Source organism: Larimichthys crocea, chromosome VII, assembly GCF_000972845.2.
Source record: "Larimichthys crocea isolate SSNF chromosome VII, L_crocea_2.0, whole genome shotgun sequence".
Taxonomy (NCBI): domain Eukaryota; kingdom Metazoa; phylum Chordata; class Actinopteri; family Sciaenidae; genus Larimichthys; species Larimichthys crocea.
The window spans coordinates 12,839,181-12,858,861 of record NC_040017.1 but is presented as its reverse complement, the minus strand read 5'-3'; the positions used below and the strand labels follow the sequence as shown (position 1 = coordinate 12,858,861).

The 19,681-nt window shown below is 40.2% G+C and overlaps 1 protein-coding gene across 7 annotated transcripts in view; it reads right to left on the bottom strand.

The window, feature by feature from the left end:
* rap1gap2a (RAP1 GTPase activating protein 2a) overlaps nucleotides 1-19,681 on the bottom strand; it is an 81,745-nt gene that overhangs the window by 32,064 nt on the left and 30,000 nt on the right. For 4 of the 7 annotated variants that reach the window (XM_019256595.2, XM_019256596.2, XM_010739036.3 and 1 more), the window contains exon 1: nucleotides 5,199-5,952. The exons of the other annotated variants lie outside the window; for them this stretch is intronic. In XM_019256595.2, coding sequence (XP_019112140.1) covers nucleotides 5,199-5,326 — 128 coding nt within the window. In that variant the 5' untranslated portion in view covers nucleotides 5,327-5,952. Of the gene's footprint in view, nucleotides 1-5,198; nucleotides 5,953-19,681 lie in introns of those variants that run through there. 7 annotated transcript variants of the gene reach the window in all.

The following is a 19,681-nucleotide window of genomic DNA, read 5'->3' as shown; positions in this document are numbered from 1 at the left end:
TTCAGTCCCAAACATTTCAACAAGCACGTGGCTACTGCAGGACACAGTTACAAAGATTCAGGAACCTGACTGGATGATATATGAGAGAGTCTAATTTCAAAAGGAAGAGCTTCAGCATTCCTGTGCGTGCCTGATTGAAAAGTATAGAAATGTTCTTGTACCATGCTCTTTAAAGGGAGCAGGCACTCAATTTGTTTCTAACCATTTGTAGTTGCGCTGTTATGCTCTGCAGAAGCTCCATATCAAGAACCCTTAAAGAGATATATAATAGACCACTGACAAGTGTTTGATGAGATTTTCTCTTAAGGGACTGCAACTGTTAAGTTACTTGCATAACTGTCAAATCAAACCAATCTATCTACTCCAAAGGGAAATATGACATGCAGACAGGGTTTAAAACAGCAAAACAAAACAAATCAGACAACTGGGACAATGATTAAAAATTCTAAGATCATAATAAATTATTAAATCAACTATGAAAGAGAAAAAAACATCAGATTTGAGCTGAAATAAAGTGCAAATGCAGTTGTCGAAAATGTTATATGAATATGAAAGAGGCCAAAAGGTCAGTTATTAATGTGCATACAGTTTTCAGTGTTCAGAATTCACTGACACTCTGTAGGAGTTACTTGCAGGGAAGAACTCAAACTGTCTGTGCAGGATAATCTTTAGAAGTGCTTTCTGTAAATATCCCTGAACACGGCCTGACGCTTCCTAACAACTGTCTCTTATCACAAGCCTGTTCTCTCTAGATGTGTAAAGATGCCAAACAACAGTAAATAAAGATAAAGGTGTCTCTTTAAAGATTCTATAATACAGCCATCAAAGCCAGAACGCAAAGAGTTTGTTTTCCTCAGGATGAAAAGATGCTGCTTCTCTTTTTGAGCATCTCAATTGATTTTTGAAATAGCTGCTTGTCCAGAACAGTGCTTAAATATTTGTTGTCTTCCTTCCATTTGTTTTCCTCTCCCTTAATAACAGCCATTGTAACAGCAGTGAACAACTTTCTGAAATCAATACTCATGTCCTTACTTTTTTTTGCTACATTTGCCAGGATGAAAGACTAGTGACGTCACGTCATGACACCAAGCCCTCCTCCACAGGCTGGTGATCTTATTCCATGCCATCCGTGTAAGGCTGACTAATCATCAGCACATTTTATGAGCCAGTTCATCATTACTTTGACACTTGCTCTTATAAATAATATAGAGGAGAGAAGGATTTGACTTTAAAGGATACAGTTTACAGTCCCTGAGATCTGTCGTTTAAAGACACATCACATGTAGGTTCCCAGCTACAAAGACTGATGAATTTTTACATCATAGAGCTTTTATTATGATATTGAATTGTTAATTGTTTTGAGATGTGCAGCATACTGTATGGCTGACCACATCTGTCATCTTTGATCATCAAGATCTGACTTGGTTCAAAATGGTGTGCACTGAAGTTTTCAAAAGGGGGGAAGCAGTTAGCCTGGTGACAAAATTCTGCCTACAGTGCCTTTACAACGGACTAGTTAACACGCTACATACTGTCTCTTGTTTCCGGATAGCTGTTTTCAGTCTTTGTGATAAGTTGAGCTAACCAGCTGACTGCTGTACTGTAGCTTTATATTAAGTGGTCAGGTATGAGGGGGGCGAAGATCTTCTCATCTGAACATTTGAACAATAAATTAATGTCTTCCAAATCTAGTCTTAAGTCTGAAGTTAAAATTAAGGTCTATCATATAAATGCTTGTGCAAGAGAACTGTAGGTCCAAAACCTTCTAGTCCTTGCTTTATGTTACTGAAGTCAATTGTCCACGACTCCTTATTAAAATACACAAGTAGTTTTTTGATCATTTAAGAGGAGTATTCAAAATTCACAATCATCCTTGAAAGCTGTGAATTGTAGATTTTTAACCCATCATAACCTAACCCTTGACATTGTTAAGGCATGAGGGAAACAGTCAAGAACAATACCAAAGTACCTTTACATATCCTTATAAATGTACTTATCATGTCATTTTGAATTAAACTGCCACAGAACCGATTTACAGTCATATGCCGTTAATGCACTTGCAACCTTTTCCTATAAAGCCTTTTAGCAAACAGAATTGATTTGGGTTATTTATGTAGCATCTTCTCGACCTCTGAAGTCACTGTGGCTTAACTTACAGGCAAGGTTAGCAGTTCATCTCTACATCTGGCCATTTATCCTCTGTTTTATATAGTGAACCACTTACAGTAACGCACTGGTTGTGACCCTCAAACCCCTATACAGTATTACAGTGAAGGTCATGCCATTTCCTGTGCCATTACTGTCTAACTGAATCAACAATCAACAGGAGGTATTGTATCACTGGGCCAGTGCGGTCATAAAAAAGTACTAATTAAATATTGCAATTTGCAAAGCAGATGCATGCCCTGTCAATCTGTATGTATGTATGTGATATTAAAAGCTTTTAGTCTTACAGAGGGGAGTGTGTGAACAGGAAGCCCCATGCTGTGATTACAGATTAGGTCTTTAAAACACACTGACATTATAAATGAGTCTCTCGAATCTCTCTATAACCAACCACACCACCACAAACCACATAGGCACTTGTTGTATTTAGCCTGAATACAACTGATGCACACTCAGCTACATGCACGATGGGGCAAACATCTCATACACAAGCACACACACGGACAAAACATGTCTGCAGCTGGAGATAAATGAGCTGTGCAGGACATTTAATGCATGGAGGGGTAATATAAACATTCAGGTTCAGCAGACCTCATGCTGTTCAACTTAATGGAGGGCAAATATACATTATGGCTCTAACAGTGCAGTTCCGAGAAGAAGATACATTCAAGGAGTAAGATTGCATGCCTATACGTGTGCTTGAAAATGTGAACAACGAGGGAAAATCACATCTTTAGATTCTCAGCAGTCTAAAAACAATTTATGCAAAATGTTTCATATGGTTATATAGTTACAAATGGTCGTCTCTAATAACAAAAATCAGTCCGTAATTCACTTTTCCTTGTATTTGTAGTTCGAATAAGCCCGCTTCAAGGACATGAAATGCCATGCCACAATGGAAGGACTATAATTGAGAGAAATAGTGGTAAAAGTCTGAAAAGAGTGCAATCATGCACGTAACAACTACACTCGAGAAAAAAAAAAGGCACCTTAAAATTGTTGGCAATTGTGCCTGGATCATTGTGTGACACAACCATAGCAACAGAAATGACAGCAGTAGAATATTTGTTTCAGCAGTGCTTCTGGCTATTTTTCCTGTCCAACCATGATTGTACTGTTGTCATCTCACATGAGACAATAACGCACGGAATCAAAATCATAAATCGTGCAGCAAGCATGTGAAAAACATGCAAAAAAAGAAAAGGGGGGTTCCTGTCAAAGGAGTGTGTATTTGTGTCCGTGATTGTCTGCGAAAGTAATTGTTGCATTCAAAGACAATCATAACCTCCAGGCATGGCTGTGTTAATCCACTAGAGGGCCCTGGGGCAAAAATTAACTATCATAGCCCCCACTGACCACTCTTTCCTCCTCTTACTCACTGTACTCAGTGTACACTGTTGCTATGAAGTACACATTTTGCCTAAAGCGACTTAAACCTTTATTATATGCTGGAAAAACACCTGCACCTGGCTGTAGGTTTGCTGTTTGTCAATTAATGTATGATCATTTAATTAAAGACAAATTTAACTGGGAATATACATGATGTAAGCATACTGTCAACTAAAATTATTTGGGTTTTTTTTAATACAATACAAGAATTCAGGATTAGATAATATTACAGATCTAAACAATACTACAATGAATCAAATCACCACAATCCTATGGTCAGACCATGACCCTGCAGCTCTTAGGGGCCCCAGCAGGTCTGGGGCAGTTACCCGATTTACATAGCTGCTAATCCAGCGTCGCCTCCAGGGGTTAATTTTACACTTTTTAAAAGTAAATTATATATACACACACGAGTACACGCAAACACTCAAAGGTCAGATAAACTTATCAGCATTTGCAAAGTGAGTTACAGTCTATTTTCAAGTAGCCTATTTTGGTCCTGGTTATTAGAACAGAGTAGCAAAGTGCATTCATATCAGATGTTCACACACATACAGAACTCAGAGCACACTGTATATATCCTCCACCGCAACAACACTAAATATGCAATCTCTGTATGCAACCTTCTGCTCAGATTCTAGTTTAGTTGCAAAGGGGGGGTGTTGGGGTGTTGGCAGTCTCAACCCTGCTAACCTTGTACACTGTTTGTTACCAGGTGGGATATTCCCAGGGGTCATATTGACTGCATTCATAAGTGGTAGTATTAGCAGTAAAATGATCTGGATGCAGTGCAGCATGTAAGGAAAATCCCTCGCAGGTGCATCTGAAGTGGCAATTTCTAAAGAAGTAGGGTATCGACAGCTTTGTTGAAGACATAATCTGGTATTTCTTTCATAATATGATACTGCCTAAACACCCTTCACATATACAGCCCTAAAGCGTTTAACTTGCGAATAGAATTAATTTGTTACTTTTATCGTAGCCTTCATAGTCTGCAGGCTCGTGGGAAGCTCACCTATTGAACTCTCAGCCAGTTCACCATCACTTTTCCCTCATGTTAAAGGTGTGTTTCAACAGTTTTAACAAGCGTCCATCAATGCTCACGTGTACAGCAGTGAACTGTTTCAAACCAGACAAAGAAAAACATAAATTGATGAGTGGATGCTCTGCAGCTTTTCCTTTTCATTCGCCACATCTCTCTCTTGTAAACACTTCACATTCACTCACTCTCTCTCTCTTTTTTTCATGTTCCAGAGCTTTCCCTCTCTCCTCCATTCTCAGTCCTTCTTGTTTCCTCTTCAAAAGCACTCAAAGCACACCTCCATTCAGTCATCCACAAGCCTCAGTACCTTCCATCTCTCTCACACACGTCCATCATTCCCACTGACCGAGATACACACACAAGTGCGCTCAGCAAGACACACACACTCAGGAAGACAAGTAGTAAAAAAAGACCTATTATAAAACTGCAGGTGCAAACTCATTGAACCATAAAGAGTACAAAGTGCCCCATGCCTCTGGAACAGCAAAACACATTGGAAGTCAATAAAGTTTTCTTCCAAATTAACACTGCACTGTAGACTCAAGTCATACATTATCTACCCAGCATGCCTGCCTCATCAGACGACATCAACTTCACCCACCCTTCACTCTCCTCTTTCTCCCTCTCCTTCTCCTTGGCTTTGCGAGACTTGTGTAGGAGTCCAATCAAGATCACGGCGGCCCGAATGCCAGCCTTTTTGTTGTGGAAGCGTCCTCCAGTCTGAGACATCCCGGACGTTTCAGCTGGTGCCAGCAAGGGTTCAGGTGACAGCCGGTCCAAGGTCAGGCTGGCTCCAGGGTCCCTAGGCTGTAGGACCTGCTTAGCCGTGGCTTTGCGGGAATCCAGTGTGAGCGATGGTTCCCACAATATTGGTTTTGTATGCTGTCAGGGTTGGAGACAGCTGGCAAGTTTCTGCCAAAACAGAGTACCTGTTTGATTTCTGGCCCTGGATTTGACAGTTTTAGAGACTGTCTGTCAGATGTTCTGGTATAAATCTGACTATAATCCAAAAGTTAAAGATTCTGGAGCCACTTTTGGTTTGGCAGGGTGTCAGATCCAATTAAAATCTCTGTTGTTCTTGGGATCAGTGAGCATTTCTTGTAATCCCAGAGGTCCGGAGTGGCACTGTTCCCAGCTCAAGGTGAACTTCTATCTGCATTCCCTGCTACTGCAGAGAATCTGTGCATCGTAGCTCCATAACACATTGCGGTCCCTGATGAGAGGATGTAGAGTTGCGCTACTGTCAGCCTCGAAGACACACACGCTCTGGTACTGCATCTCTCTGTACCTCTACCTCCCCACCTCTCCCTCCTTCTCTAACATGCTGTGCTCCTTTTTCCTTCTGTGTCTCCTGCTGCTCTGCTACCTCCTTCCTTACTGCTGAGCGCCGCCCTCCTCTATCTGATAGGTTGGAATTCATGCAAGGACTGCCTCCTCCTCCTCCTCCTCCTCCTCCTCCCTCTCTTCTACTCTTGTGCCTCCCTCTATCTCTCCCTGCCCTTGTTTCTACCTTGTTAATAATTTTAGATTAATCTCCCTGACCTTGTTCTATCTGGGCTTGATTTTATGATTTCATTTCTAGGCACATGCATGCACACCCACACCTGCCCACCCTATCTCATACACACACACACACACACACACACACACACACACACATACATAGACACACATTCTCTTCCCCTCTGTGTGAAATCTCAATTCAGACAGGCTTATCAGACTATTGCCTGCTGCGCTGTTGCCAAGGACATTGGAATTGAAATGTAACCTCATAAAATGAAAGGAGATTAAATGAAACCACATGAAAATATGTAATTTTACATGCTTTCTTTTATGCACATACACACACGGAAATACTTTGCATTGCTTGTTCTTTGCCTCCCAATATCCTGTTGTGCCAAAGCTTTCCTCCACTTTACCTCTATTTGTATTCTGCCCACTAATAAATTACATGGTTGTTTTTCTAATAATTTTCTACTGTCTACCAAGCAGAGCCAATTTCGTCTTCAGTTACAGTTAAACAGAGCTAAAGGAGTCATCCTCCTATTGATCGCAAGTGTTTTGTTTCCATCTTGGGCCACCTGTTCTTCTTCCCCTCTCCTAATGAGTTCACCAAATGACCGAATAAGTGAGAGAGTGAAAGATGTGCTACTTAGCTGCTTTCATTCTAGTAGCATTGAGTCATAGTATCCTCACCCATTAACTTCTTTGAACCAAGCTGATTTATCGTTACCCATGTGACCCATGCTCTTTTGTTGGTTCATTGTGTAATTGTTCTGGTTAATTTCCCATTAAAGGAAAAGCATGACATTCTGGGAAATATACTTACTTGCTAATGTGATGAGAGTTAGATGGGAAGATACATACCACACTCATGCCTGTCCTGTTAAATATGAAATCAGCCAAAAAACAGTTAGTTTAGGTTAGCATGAAGACTGGAAGGTCACCTGGCAACCCCCTTTTTTTACAACCTTGACTTGTCTTGGTCTTTGTACAGATTAAACAAGTAATATCAATTAGTGTCAGGTGCCCACTGGTGATTTCTATTCACTTTTGGACAGAGCAGGTCCGGTTGTTTTGCTGATTTTCCAGTCTTCATGCTAAACTAACTGTAATCTAATCTAACGAGACTAGAAAGAAGATGAGGGTCAAATCATTCCTTAAGTATAAGTATTAAAAACATAACATTTTGGACAGATATAGCCACTATGTTTTGTCTTGAACAGTTGTTCCCTTTCATCTGTCTCATTAGCTTCACAGTCAGGCTCTAATGAGTTCATGTTTGAAAAGGTTGGGCCGTGAAAAGAAAGAAGAGAAAGACAAGGACGCAGACATCAAGTGACACAGAAGCCTCATGCAGCAGAAAAACACACAGTGAACATCTGGTACAGCTGGTTGAGAGTAGTTACAATAATAAAGGGGTTAATGCTGGCCGATAGCTGAAATGGTGTGTCTCAGAATCCTTGTGCGGAGGATAATTAGAGAAATGCATCATCCAAGACAAGTGACAAAGACATCTGAGGAGATGAGATGCTTCAGTAATTGTCAAACAGCAGCCAGGGAATAGATTAAGCCGGGAAAACAGCAGCAACAAACACAACAATTAAATAGAAGGTCCCATTTCTCTTCTCATGCATTGCTCTTCCTGTGTGTGATGAGCGCCATAGCAACCGGAAAGCTGCCAGAGGATCTGCCCAAAGCAACCCCAAGGCTGTGTCCCCTTGACACTCAACCAAGAAAGCACTCCATAGATTTTTGGTTACTGCCCTTTGTGGAACGTGTTTCCAAGAGATGCAGTTTATAATTTCTGATTGACGCAATCTGCAATTGCAATCTCCCTCGCTCGAAAACACCTAAGGTTTCTCCAACTCCCGAGTGGAGGCAAACAAACAAGCTGGACTATCGAACATCGTCTAGAGAGCGCCCGTTAAAAACATATACAGTACATACACACGCACACACATACACACTCGTGCAGCAATTCGGCCATTTCACTAGAGTCCTATTGTGCGTCATCAAGGGGGGAAATGAAACACCTGTATCTATTCACTTTCACACACACAAGCACTACTCACTCTCTTTTAACCCCCCCCCCCCCCCCCCTTTTAGTCACACTCACACAAACACACACACAGCCACAGGTGTGACATTGTTCCTGTGTGATACACTGAGGTGTACACCAGTACACCCCTGGGCTTGATTAAACATTCAGAGCAGATATGGTGTTGTTTAACATAGTGTAGCAGTGAGTCATAAAATTAGTCTTTGTGTATATGCAGGCATTTATAGTAGAAACTCAATGATGAAACTTAATCATCTGTTTTTTTTATTTTTATAGCATCCAACAGTATGTTGCATTTATTATAAGGTCATAGCCCAGGATTTGAGATATCAGGTCATGAATCCTCCACCAGACCAGAGGTAAATTATTTAAGGTATATATAATGTAACTGTTTTTTCATATCTTGTTTATTCCATCTTGTTTATTCCAGAAACTATTCTCTTATTCTCTCTGTACATTTTATTCCCCAGCATTAAAGTCTAAATACTGTTTCCAAGCCTTCTCCCCATTCTTAGAAATACAATTCTGGTGGAGAAATGTCTAAATCTATTTGCTTTTTTATCTGTCTAAAAGTAGTCCAATTTTAAGTTATTGAGCCTGAAAACAATGCAATTTTTAAAACCTGGACGCTTGCTTGTGGTTGGAAAATAGAATTTATTCTCTTACTTTTCATTATGTTGCAGCATTGCAATGTCAATCACAGCCCAACGTGAAACAAAATGGCATGATGGTTTTAGAATTTGAAACTGATGGTTGAACACTTGTCTTGTTTCAGATGTAAATGTCTGCATGTACAGTTACAAAATCTCCTTGTTGCACGCGCAGACACACACATGCACATACACTTATGTGTCTCACTGGTGCCAGGCAGCCTTTTCTGTCACTTCACAGCTTCTCAAGTGTCTCCCAAACAAACAGATGCCAGTCCACTAGCGTCACCTCTCTTTGCAGCTCGTTCTATTACAGGATACACAGCGCCACAAATAACATGCTCAACTCAACTGAAATTCACAGGGAACTAAAATTCGAAGTCCCTATAATAGGCTCAGTCTTTATACACGAGGCCATTTATTTGCAAACACACAGTCACACATGCTTGACCAATCTGCTGGAGAAAATGACCTTCACAACTGCTGCTAAGTAACTATTCCATTCCCCAACACACGCACACGCACGCACGCACACACACACACATTCACACAGTCCCTTCCTCTTCCAACTTTCCTCGATAATTCAATCCAGCATGTTCCATGCAGGAGTAAAAATAGAAAGACAACTCATCCTGACACTCATATGTGAAATCTCTTTTCAGTTGCCTATATCATGAGTGTGTGTGTACGTGTGTGTGTGTGTGTGTGTGTGTGTGTGGGAGCTTCTGCAGATGTGAACCACCACATATTCAGTTCCACCATGTAGCAGCTGTCATTGGTCCAGGCATTTAAAAAGTGTCCAATGTTTATGAAGAAACAACAACGTTCAAATGGAAATGGCAAACATGTCGTAAATAAGAGATTAACTGAAATGTCATGTTGTCATATAAATCAAACGATGAGCCCTGAACATAAATAAAAGGAAATGTCATCTCTCCTCATCTCTCAGCAGGTCATAGCCTTATGTACTGTGCGCATGTGCTTTGGGAACAAGAACATTACAAAGTGAGCTTATACACATTTCAGAAAATCCCTTTCGAGTGTTGTTATTTGAGATGGAATGAGTTCTGATGAAGCTGCATTGGTGCACACGGCTTTACCTGTCTGCATGCTTTCTAAATGTAATTTACTTGGTGTTTTGTGTCCTTGTGTGCTCCGCTGTGGTTTGTATCCAATATGTGACAGCTTTTTGTCTGACCTGTCAGAACCAGCTGGTAAAAGGAATTCCTCCCTCGGTGTCTGTGCTGGTGTCACCTTAGTGAAATAAATTGCTATGAAATTAAACTAGCATTTTATCACTTTAATTTGGGTGTCTGAGATTCACTCTACATATATTGTTTAGGTTTCATTTATATGACATAAGATATATGTTTTTCCTTCAAATCCTCATTTTGTTTTGGCCTTCAATGTCATAAGGAATCTGGGTCATAAGTTGTCTTTACTTTGGCCTTCAGATTTTCCAGGCATGCTGAACCTTTTTTCAGGGCTTTCTTCCTTCCTCCTAAACAGCGCCACTTCTCGTCTCATTTGTATAATGGCCATAATGGCTTGTTCTCTTTTGTTGCTGTTATATTCCATTAATCTCTCCTTTGTTACCTTCTTACATTGTCCTCCTTCAATTCCCTCCTCCTCTCCCTCCTTCTTATCAATAGTTGCACAAAGTAAACTATAAGTGATTATAAAAAAATAATTACAAAAGTCAGAAACTGTCTTGCATGGAAAACAGTAACCAGATAAAGGATGTCTGTATAAAAGAAAGGGAAGAAATCTGAATTTGAATTGTTCGCATGTATATGCAGGAGGCAAGAATTTTGACCTACCAACCTAATATTTCACATCTCGATAAAATGCGAAACTGATAACACTGCTCAAACACAAAACGGAAAAACTCCTCACTAATCTGAACAGTCAGTGGATTTTGGAGGAAGGTAAACAGAATTTGATTATCCCAACAGAATATGTTATCACTGATCATGTTCTATTTAGATAATCAGTAATCTGTGACTGATTACCTGCATCCAGTCCAATCCTCCCATCCATGCCTATCTGACATAGGTAGTCTCACACCTCATTTTTATCTCTCCTCTATGTGTACTCTCCTCCTTCGTACAGTACAACCTGATCCTTTCTGCTATTCAGCATTTAGATCTGAGCCAGGCCCATTTTTCCAAAGCACTAACCAATGCAACAACACACACACGCCGGTACATTCAAAAACAAATGTGCAGACATAAACCTAAAGTGCAGGTAGTTTCGAATGATTTATAGTTTGCAATAAATCTGTGAAACACTCAACACGGTTGTTTATATAATCATAATCATGTTCCTCTTTCTGTTCCACTCACATCTCATTCAGTATAATTTCCCACTCTAGAGTGTGTGTGCAGTGGGGTCAGCAGTGGCCTCTTGTATTTACTCATTCAGCTAAAATTAGCAATATAGCAGCAGTGAGGAATGCAAAATCATCATGTACACCACAGACAAGAAACATTAGTGTATTTGCAAAGTGGGCAAATTAATTGACATTAAATGGTTAGTCTGTTGATATTGTCAACAAATCCCCAACAAATGTCTTTGAAACCGAAGCGTGATCAGTCTATTCCTCTGGGCCACAGAGCTCCATTGTTGTCCAAAAACCATTAAAAATACATTACTGTGCCACACTGTTATGCTGGGTAACATGCTTTCTCATCACCATGAACACACACACACTGTAATTTATTGTGTTTCAGTCCTGCGTACACTATCCTGATGTCCCAGATACTTACTCGCACAAAAAATGTGCATTAATCCACTGCTAAAAATAGTTCCCCACAAATTCTGTTCATTATGTTTGCTAAGAGCTACAGCGTGTGGCCTTGTGTTTTCTTAAATGAAAGTGTATATTTGTGTCTGATTTGCAGATTTACACCCCCAATAGGAACAAACAAGCTTGGGGCTATAAAATATAGAATATTACCACTGCTAGGCTTTTTCATTGTTTTTTAATACACACACACACACACACACACACACACACCCATCTATAGATATATATATATATATATAATATAATATTATAATATATATACTATATAATATATATATATATATTAATAATATTAAAACACCATGTAAAAAGCCTAGCAGTGGTAATCATAAGCTTCATAAAACATTCTCACTTTTCTTAAGTTTACAATTTATATTGTATTTACAATACAAAAGAAAAGTAGACAGAAACGTCAATGTTTAGTCTATGGCACATCATTTGTCTTTCTAGCACAATTGCATTCCTCTGTCCAATTAAACTCTTTCTTTTGTCTCGGTTTTCTGTTAATAAGATTTGAGCATCTCTGGATGGCGCTCTATTTGTCTGTCCAACAATGGCAGCTGTAGCCTCTCATGCTAACTACCCATTTCCTCTGCAGGCAACATAAAATGAATCATCAATTCAACAGTGTGACAGAGGATTTTCCCAGACTTACTTGACAGCTGTTTTTAAACGTAAAAGCTTCATGAGTCAGTGCTCAATCATAACAGCGACCGAGCAGCACACAAAACCACATAAGGTGGTGGTGGATTATTACATTAAGATAACTTGCCGTTACTGCAGTATCCTGTCTTTTCCTCTCAGGCAAGGTAACACAAGTGAGTTATTACTTGACACTGCACTGAGACAGGGAAATTGCTCTCATATCAGTAATGTACATATAAACTAACATGGTCACACCCAGTACACACAGATAATCATGTACGTACGTACAGTAACACAGGGCTGTTAATCACATTAAGTGGCATGGGAAGCAATGAGTTCAGCTCAGTAGTGTACACTGTATCCACAATTGTCAGCAATGGATGACAAACCCTTTTATACTGTATGTAAATATGTGAAGCTGGCAATTAGGTCCACCTCAGTGTTACCAACACAGGACAACACCTCAAGAACATTTCTTAGCATAGCATTTTATGTACACATACAGTAAAAGTGGTAGAGTAAGTAACTTCTGTTGTAGAGTAATGTGATATGTTCCATTAAGCTTTTGTTAGGGACACTCAATGCCCAGGATCAGTGGATCTCTGTTCAAATTTAAGGGTTCTTAATGAAAAATAACACAGTCACTGATGATCTTGTTTACTGTCCTTCGAAAGAAAGCCTGAGAGCTTTGAAGGTCTTAAATTTCATCAAGGGTTATATTTCGCTTATGGCTGTTTTATTATGAGTGGCCCTGACTTTGCTTTTTTTCCTTACAGCTCCTATAGCTGCCCCAGACACCCAAGGACAAGGGGGGAAAGGGGGAGTCTCTCTCTTCAAATTTCCTCTTTTTCAGGTTTCCTTTGTATGGGTTTTCTGGGCATGTTTTCCTATGTCCTAAACAGCCTGAAGCCCAATGTGATATTGGAACAAAACACTTGAGTTGTGGATGAGTGAGAAAAATGAACATCTTATCCATCCCAATATAAAGAAATATGAAAACAATGACGTGTTACATGCAATTTGACTAGCTTTTTGGTAATCCAGTCACTCTGTATCAGTTTACATACGATTACTGTACTTGTGTTTCACTCAGGTAACTCTACACCCACATTCTCACCACCTAACAGGTTCCACTTTGTTTTCTCCTTCCTTGTCTCTCTGGAGGGTTCTCTGTAACAAAGTGTTGTTTCTCTGAAAACCTTGACAACGTTAGCAACTAACCAGGACTGCTACATAAATGCACATGGTTCTAGAGGAGGGTTCAAGTGTCAATCAAGAGTGCGTAATGCATCCATGATGTTGTTTGGATGAAAGATGTCACAGAGTGACCAACTAGCTAGAGTACACGTGACTGTATCATGACTATACTATGATGAACAACATGTCACACAACCCCACATTACCACAAGTATTGTAATTGTAATTTTAGCATCTTTCAGCTCTTTTTTTGTTTTGAATGTAACTGCAGTCAAAAAAACTTAGTAACCATGAGATGAAGGAGACCAAACTGGAGCTAAAAGGACAATGAATATTTGACTTGGAGTAATCAGGTGGCCAAAAAAAGGACTCTAGATTGGTGCTAATGCAGCAACATTACTGCTACATCTTTACATACACAAAGCACATTGTCATTCTGCTTTTACATGTTCACTATAACAACTTTATAGGGTTATGATAATGTGTCAATGTGATTACTGCTTGTTCATGAGGCCCCACAAAAATAAATCAAAGGATTCTACATATTGAAAGTGTTTCTGCTCCCATGTCACAGCATCATCCTCCTCAAAGTTCTGGTGAAATGAAGAAGGTGAGGTGGATTATACTGCAGCTACTTTACCCTTGCCACTGCCATGTAAATTCATGACAGCCGTCAACAGTTCGGACAAAAAAAACAAAACACTTTTACATGTGGTTTCACTAGTTCTAAGTGGTAATTTGATCAATTGAACTGCCAACATGAAATTTAAGGACAGTTGGTTATCAATCAGGGTCTTGCTTTGAAGCGGTTAAACATTCAACACACAGGATCACATCCTGCTTCTTTTCATTTGGAATCCATCATAACTGATGTGAATTTGAGCTGATCACAAACTCTTTGGGAAGGAGTAAAGTATAAACCATTTACTTTCACCTTTCATGTCTGCTTGGGGAATGTGGTCCTGATACTTTATGGATAGATTAAGGTTGGAATATCGCTTTAGCTTAATACAGATTAGGCCCTACTCCAGGCTAAATGTCTGCAGGATTACAAATGTAGCATTAATTCATCAAAAACAGGCACAGATTTAATATCAGCCTTTAATATTACTTTGTGTGGAACTGGCGATGAGAATCTCCAAATCTCTCTCTCTTTTATTTACAAGAGGCTGAACTAACAGTGAGCATGTTTGCTTTGCAGACACTCAGAGTGGTACTTTCTATGTGTAGCTCTTTAAAAACGCAATTGCAATCCTGGAGATCTGCGTGTCACTTGACTCCCTATGACAGAGAGTAGACTGGCACGGAAATACGATATTCATCATGAGTTGGTGCCCTGTCATCCGGCATGCATGTTGAACCCAAATAATCAACTGATCTGTCTGTTTCTTGGAGCCTGTGTTTCCATTTTTATGTCTGCCCATAATTAATAGTATTTCTGCCTGTTTGCTTTTCTCCTCTGCTCTCTGTGTCTTATCCTCCTCCATATGAAGCTCACTCTGGCAGACTTTCAGGACACACAGGACGAACCTGCTAACCTCAAGTGAACGGACTGCAGTGCGCTCTCTCATATACTGAGGATCATCTTTTAGATTTTTCTCTCTCTTTCTTACAAATTCTGTGTACCACCATGTCTCTCGTTCTCTAAGCCACTGTAAACCCCCTTTATACCCCTTCCTACATCACTGTGTCTGGTAATCCCACACACAACAATGCATGAGATATGCATGAGTGTGTGTTCATGTGTGTGCATGAATATATGTAACCCGCAGAGCCTGGGGCCTTGCTGAGTCGGCCAAACAAGACACCATGTGTTTGTCAAGAGGCGACAGATGGAGAAGGAGGAGAGGAGAGGGAGAGACGAGGAGGGGCAAAAAACGTTTGGTGTGTGACGGTCAATACACACACACACACACACACACACACATGCATATAAACACATACACAGGCCCGACCTTTAAGGGTGAGGTTTGGTGACAGACAGAATATGAGCTCATTAAAACTCAGCTGTTGTTAGCTGTTTCATACTGTACTGAGCCTGAAGACAAAGCTGTTCCTCATTTGTCTGGAGCAAACTGGCGCACTGCTGAAAGCATGAGGTCAGTCAAACTTTAAACCAAGACAGCAAAACTGAGCAAATACTGAACAGAGCTGTGTTAAAATTGCAGTCAGGTGAAATGTATACAGTCATCGTCATCAAGACCTCAGTATGCTTCAAACTAAGTGATTTTCAATTTGTCTCTAGGGGAATGCATCAGACAATTTTTTGCATCTATCCAAAACAGACAATCCAACAATCATGAACACCTCTTACAGCAACTGGACAGAACAACAATATTTAGAAAGGCGACGTGCTTCACAACCGTCTTCAAGTGTGGCCGATCAGGACAGATGATACACATGTTGTGGTCTGTGGTTGGACAACATGACGTACAGCCCAGATTGTTTCGAGGATATAGGAATGCTTTAGTGTGAAAAGGTCATTGTTGTGGTGATCACCTGTCAGTCATACAATGTCTCTGGTAGTTTGACAACCAAAGACAATAACATGAATGGACTACACCCCCATTTAGGTGAGGCAGTTGAAAAACAGAGTGGAAAAGGAAAAGGTAACATAGTGCAAAGGTTTTACAAAACAAAAAGCAATGAAGTGTGATGAACAGACACAGAAACAGACTTAACCAATAAATCATGATGTATATGAAGCATGAAACTGTCACTTAGCACAAGATGTCAGATTTGTGCGAAGCGATGACACATCCCTCAAATTAATGGATGAAACAGATATAAATGCCACATTTCCATCATCATGTTTTCCTTTCTCTCTCTTACATGGTTATTCATCGTTTTCTCGTGCACCTTTTGTTTAAGGAAACAGGCATTGATTCGCATATTCTTTTTCTGATTTTTGACAGAGTGAAAAAAACTCTACCGGACCTTGTTTCCTCTGCTGTTTTGGCCATCATTGCTCGTCCTGTCTATCCTTCTTGTCTTTTTTTTTTCTCTGCTTCTGCTAAAAAAAGTAACATGCATCAGCCACCTGGTGTTTAGAGCAATGACTGTAAAAACTTTCATCAACAGACTGTGAGATTGATCACAGCTGTCCTATTTCAATGGGAAACAGACTGTAGCAAAGGTAATTTATATGCAATTGTTGTGTTATTACTTTAATTTAGGCTTGAATGCCTGTGCTGTGAGTCATTAATATTGCAGAACTTGAATTGGATGGCTCCCCCTCATATTATGGCAGTAACTTTGCTGTAATCTCTTCCCCACCTGAACACTTGTGTGCAGAAGTGTGCAGAAAAGATTTCAACGTGAGAGATGAGTTCATATAAAGATCAAGTGCTGCAGCGTGAACAGTGCTTGTTGTGGTCATTGCAAAAAGCATAGCAACCAGATTATCTTTACACCTGAACTTTCTCACAGGTTGTTTGATGACCGTAAGTTTTACTGTTCACCTGGAGCTCTGATGGCCTCGGATAATAACAGTAAACACAGAAGCACACAAAATCCTGGGGGACAAGTTGAGCTGCACTAAAGGGTCATAACACACACACACACACACACACACACACACACACCAACAGCAGGTCACTTCCCCTGGGTGCCAGCTGTGGGAAATAAGGGATATAAACTAAGGAGGAAATAGTGATGAAACTGTCTTTGGGTGTGTGTGTGTGTGTGTGTGTGTGTGTGTGAGAGAGAGAGAGAGAGAGAGAGAGAGAGGGAGTGAGAGTGTGTGTGTGTATATCATGTGTGAAGAAGTACCAGCAGGACCAGTGAGCAGTCCTGTGAGATTCAGAGCAGAACGAAGGTGAAGGGGAGAGTACGGCATTTTCAAGGGCTACACACACATATCCAGACACAGATACACACACACACACACACACAGAGTAACAGCCCGCCAGCCCAGAAAGCTATTACGAAATGCTCTCTTGCCCCCAGAGCGTCCAAAGTGGTGTCTGATGGATGATCCATCAGTAAGACTATTGGTGTCTGGTCGCAGGATAGGCTGTGACACAGACAACCCAGACAGCCAGTGCACAACACCACGACTCCTACTGTCAGCATCAGCCAGAAACTACAGAATGTATGCAAAATAAAGCTGCAAATCATGACCCACTCTCACTTACTGTAATAACCAAGTGATGAAGATGATGATAGAGTGGCAAGAAAGATGTTACTGTGACTGATAGTAAATCAAAATGTGACACACCAACGTAAAGGATAAATGGCTGCCATACATGTTAGCCAACCTTCCATCAACACCATTACCTCTTCCTTGTCCTATAAAGGCCCTGAAAACCTACATATGTTCTCCGTCAACTTGCAATGGATGAACTTTTTTGGTTATTTGGCAAAATTTCAATCGAAATGTGATGAGTCACCATCAAAATGTGACGCTGTTTCTATTGTTTGCCAACGTTGTCAGTGAAATGTGATCAAACCACACTCACACAGTCCTGATGAAGGAGATTTTGACCCTTAAAGTTTTAATAAATAATGAATATTTAAAATGTGTAGGACCGAGTGTAGCTCCTATCTAGAGCTAGTGTTTAGTTTGTTCATTCTGGGCTACTGTGGAAACATGATGGCAGTTTAACATGATGGTCTCTAGAGAGGACCCTGCCACTGCCCGATCTGTACCTCCTGCACACGTGCAGCTCTCAACAGAGATGAAAAGGAAGCAATATAGCTCACTTGTTAACAATGTGTTTAATATAGAATTTCATTGGTTAAAACATTTTAACACATTTTGACGTCTTCTGGATGTAGTCTGATATGATATGGTGACCTATTTATACATCAAATCCACTGTATAGGCACATATGTGTGAAACCTTCATATGTATATGTGGTGGCAAGAACAGTGACAGAGCTGCAGCATCTGTAGATATGAAAAGCTCATTCTAAAGTAACAAAAAGATTATTTTTTGCAGGTGATTAAACACTGCATGTTATATTTAATTTCTGCCATATTCTGTAAATAGGGCCTCTTAACTCTGACACACTATACCTTTAAGGTTATAATGAAATGCTTTAGATTTAAAATGATTTAGGAGATGTACAATTTTAAAGGTTTCAGTGAATTTAAAGGAAGTTTTTGTTTTAAATGTCATCACACAGTCAAGCATCTCTTTTTGGAAAACCACCGATATGACGTAACTGAATCAGGACCAGCTGTGTAGTGAAACACCAGCCTGCACCTGTCTGGTCTTATAAAAAGACTGGGTCTGAAGAAATTGAGGGCAGGGAGGAGGAGGAGGAGCAGGATGTGTTTCCATCCATCCATTTTCTAGACTGCGTACTCTGTTCAGGGTCATAGGGGCTGGCGCTTAACCCAGCATGCATCAGGGGAGAGGCAAAGTACAACCCTGCACAGGTCGCCAGTTTAACACAGAGCTGAGAGGATGTCTTTTTCAGGTTATTAGAGACTGTCAGCACCAGTTGCTATTTAAGGATTACAACTTGGTTTCTCGGGGACCGTGTACATGACTACTTCCACCTTCACCTAGAGTCCTACACCAAAAAATGTTGATTCATCCTGCATCAGCAATAGTGCAGCTAGCCTGGCTCTGTATAACACAAGTGTAAAAATGGCAATTCATAGCTTTCTGATGGGTTATGTGCTACATTATTTCTTGGTCCCAACAAGTGACTTTCTACAGTTTCAGCTTGTTGCCAAGAAATTGTCAATTAATTGTCAATTATGTATTAAATCACCAGCTATTTTGATAATCAATTAATGTGTTGAGTCATTTTTTCAAATGTCCTTAAATGTGAATGTTTTCTGGTTTCTTTAGTCCTCTATGACACTAAACAGAGTATCTTTGTAATGGTGTGACATCTTTGACAAGGACGTCACCTTGGGAAACAATGAGCAACATTTTTCACCATTTTCTGACATTTTATGGACCAAACAACAAGGCGAGCGAGGAAACGAAAGGTACACAAGAAATTCGAGAGAGAAACAAGCAGAGGAAGGAGAGAAATTCAAGTGAGATATCACACGCGCGAGTTGGAGAAAAAAAAAATGACATGTGAGTGGGGCACGGCGATGATGAATAGGCGATATATCCGTTTCTTTTGTGAGTGCTGATTACAGTGTCAAATCACAGACAGTCCTTTGTTAGTCACTAAGCACACCAGCCTTGACTAGCATTGCTACTTACTCATTCACCATGACAGAAATGCCATCAGATAATTATTTTCACACAC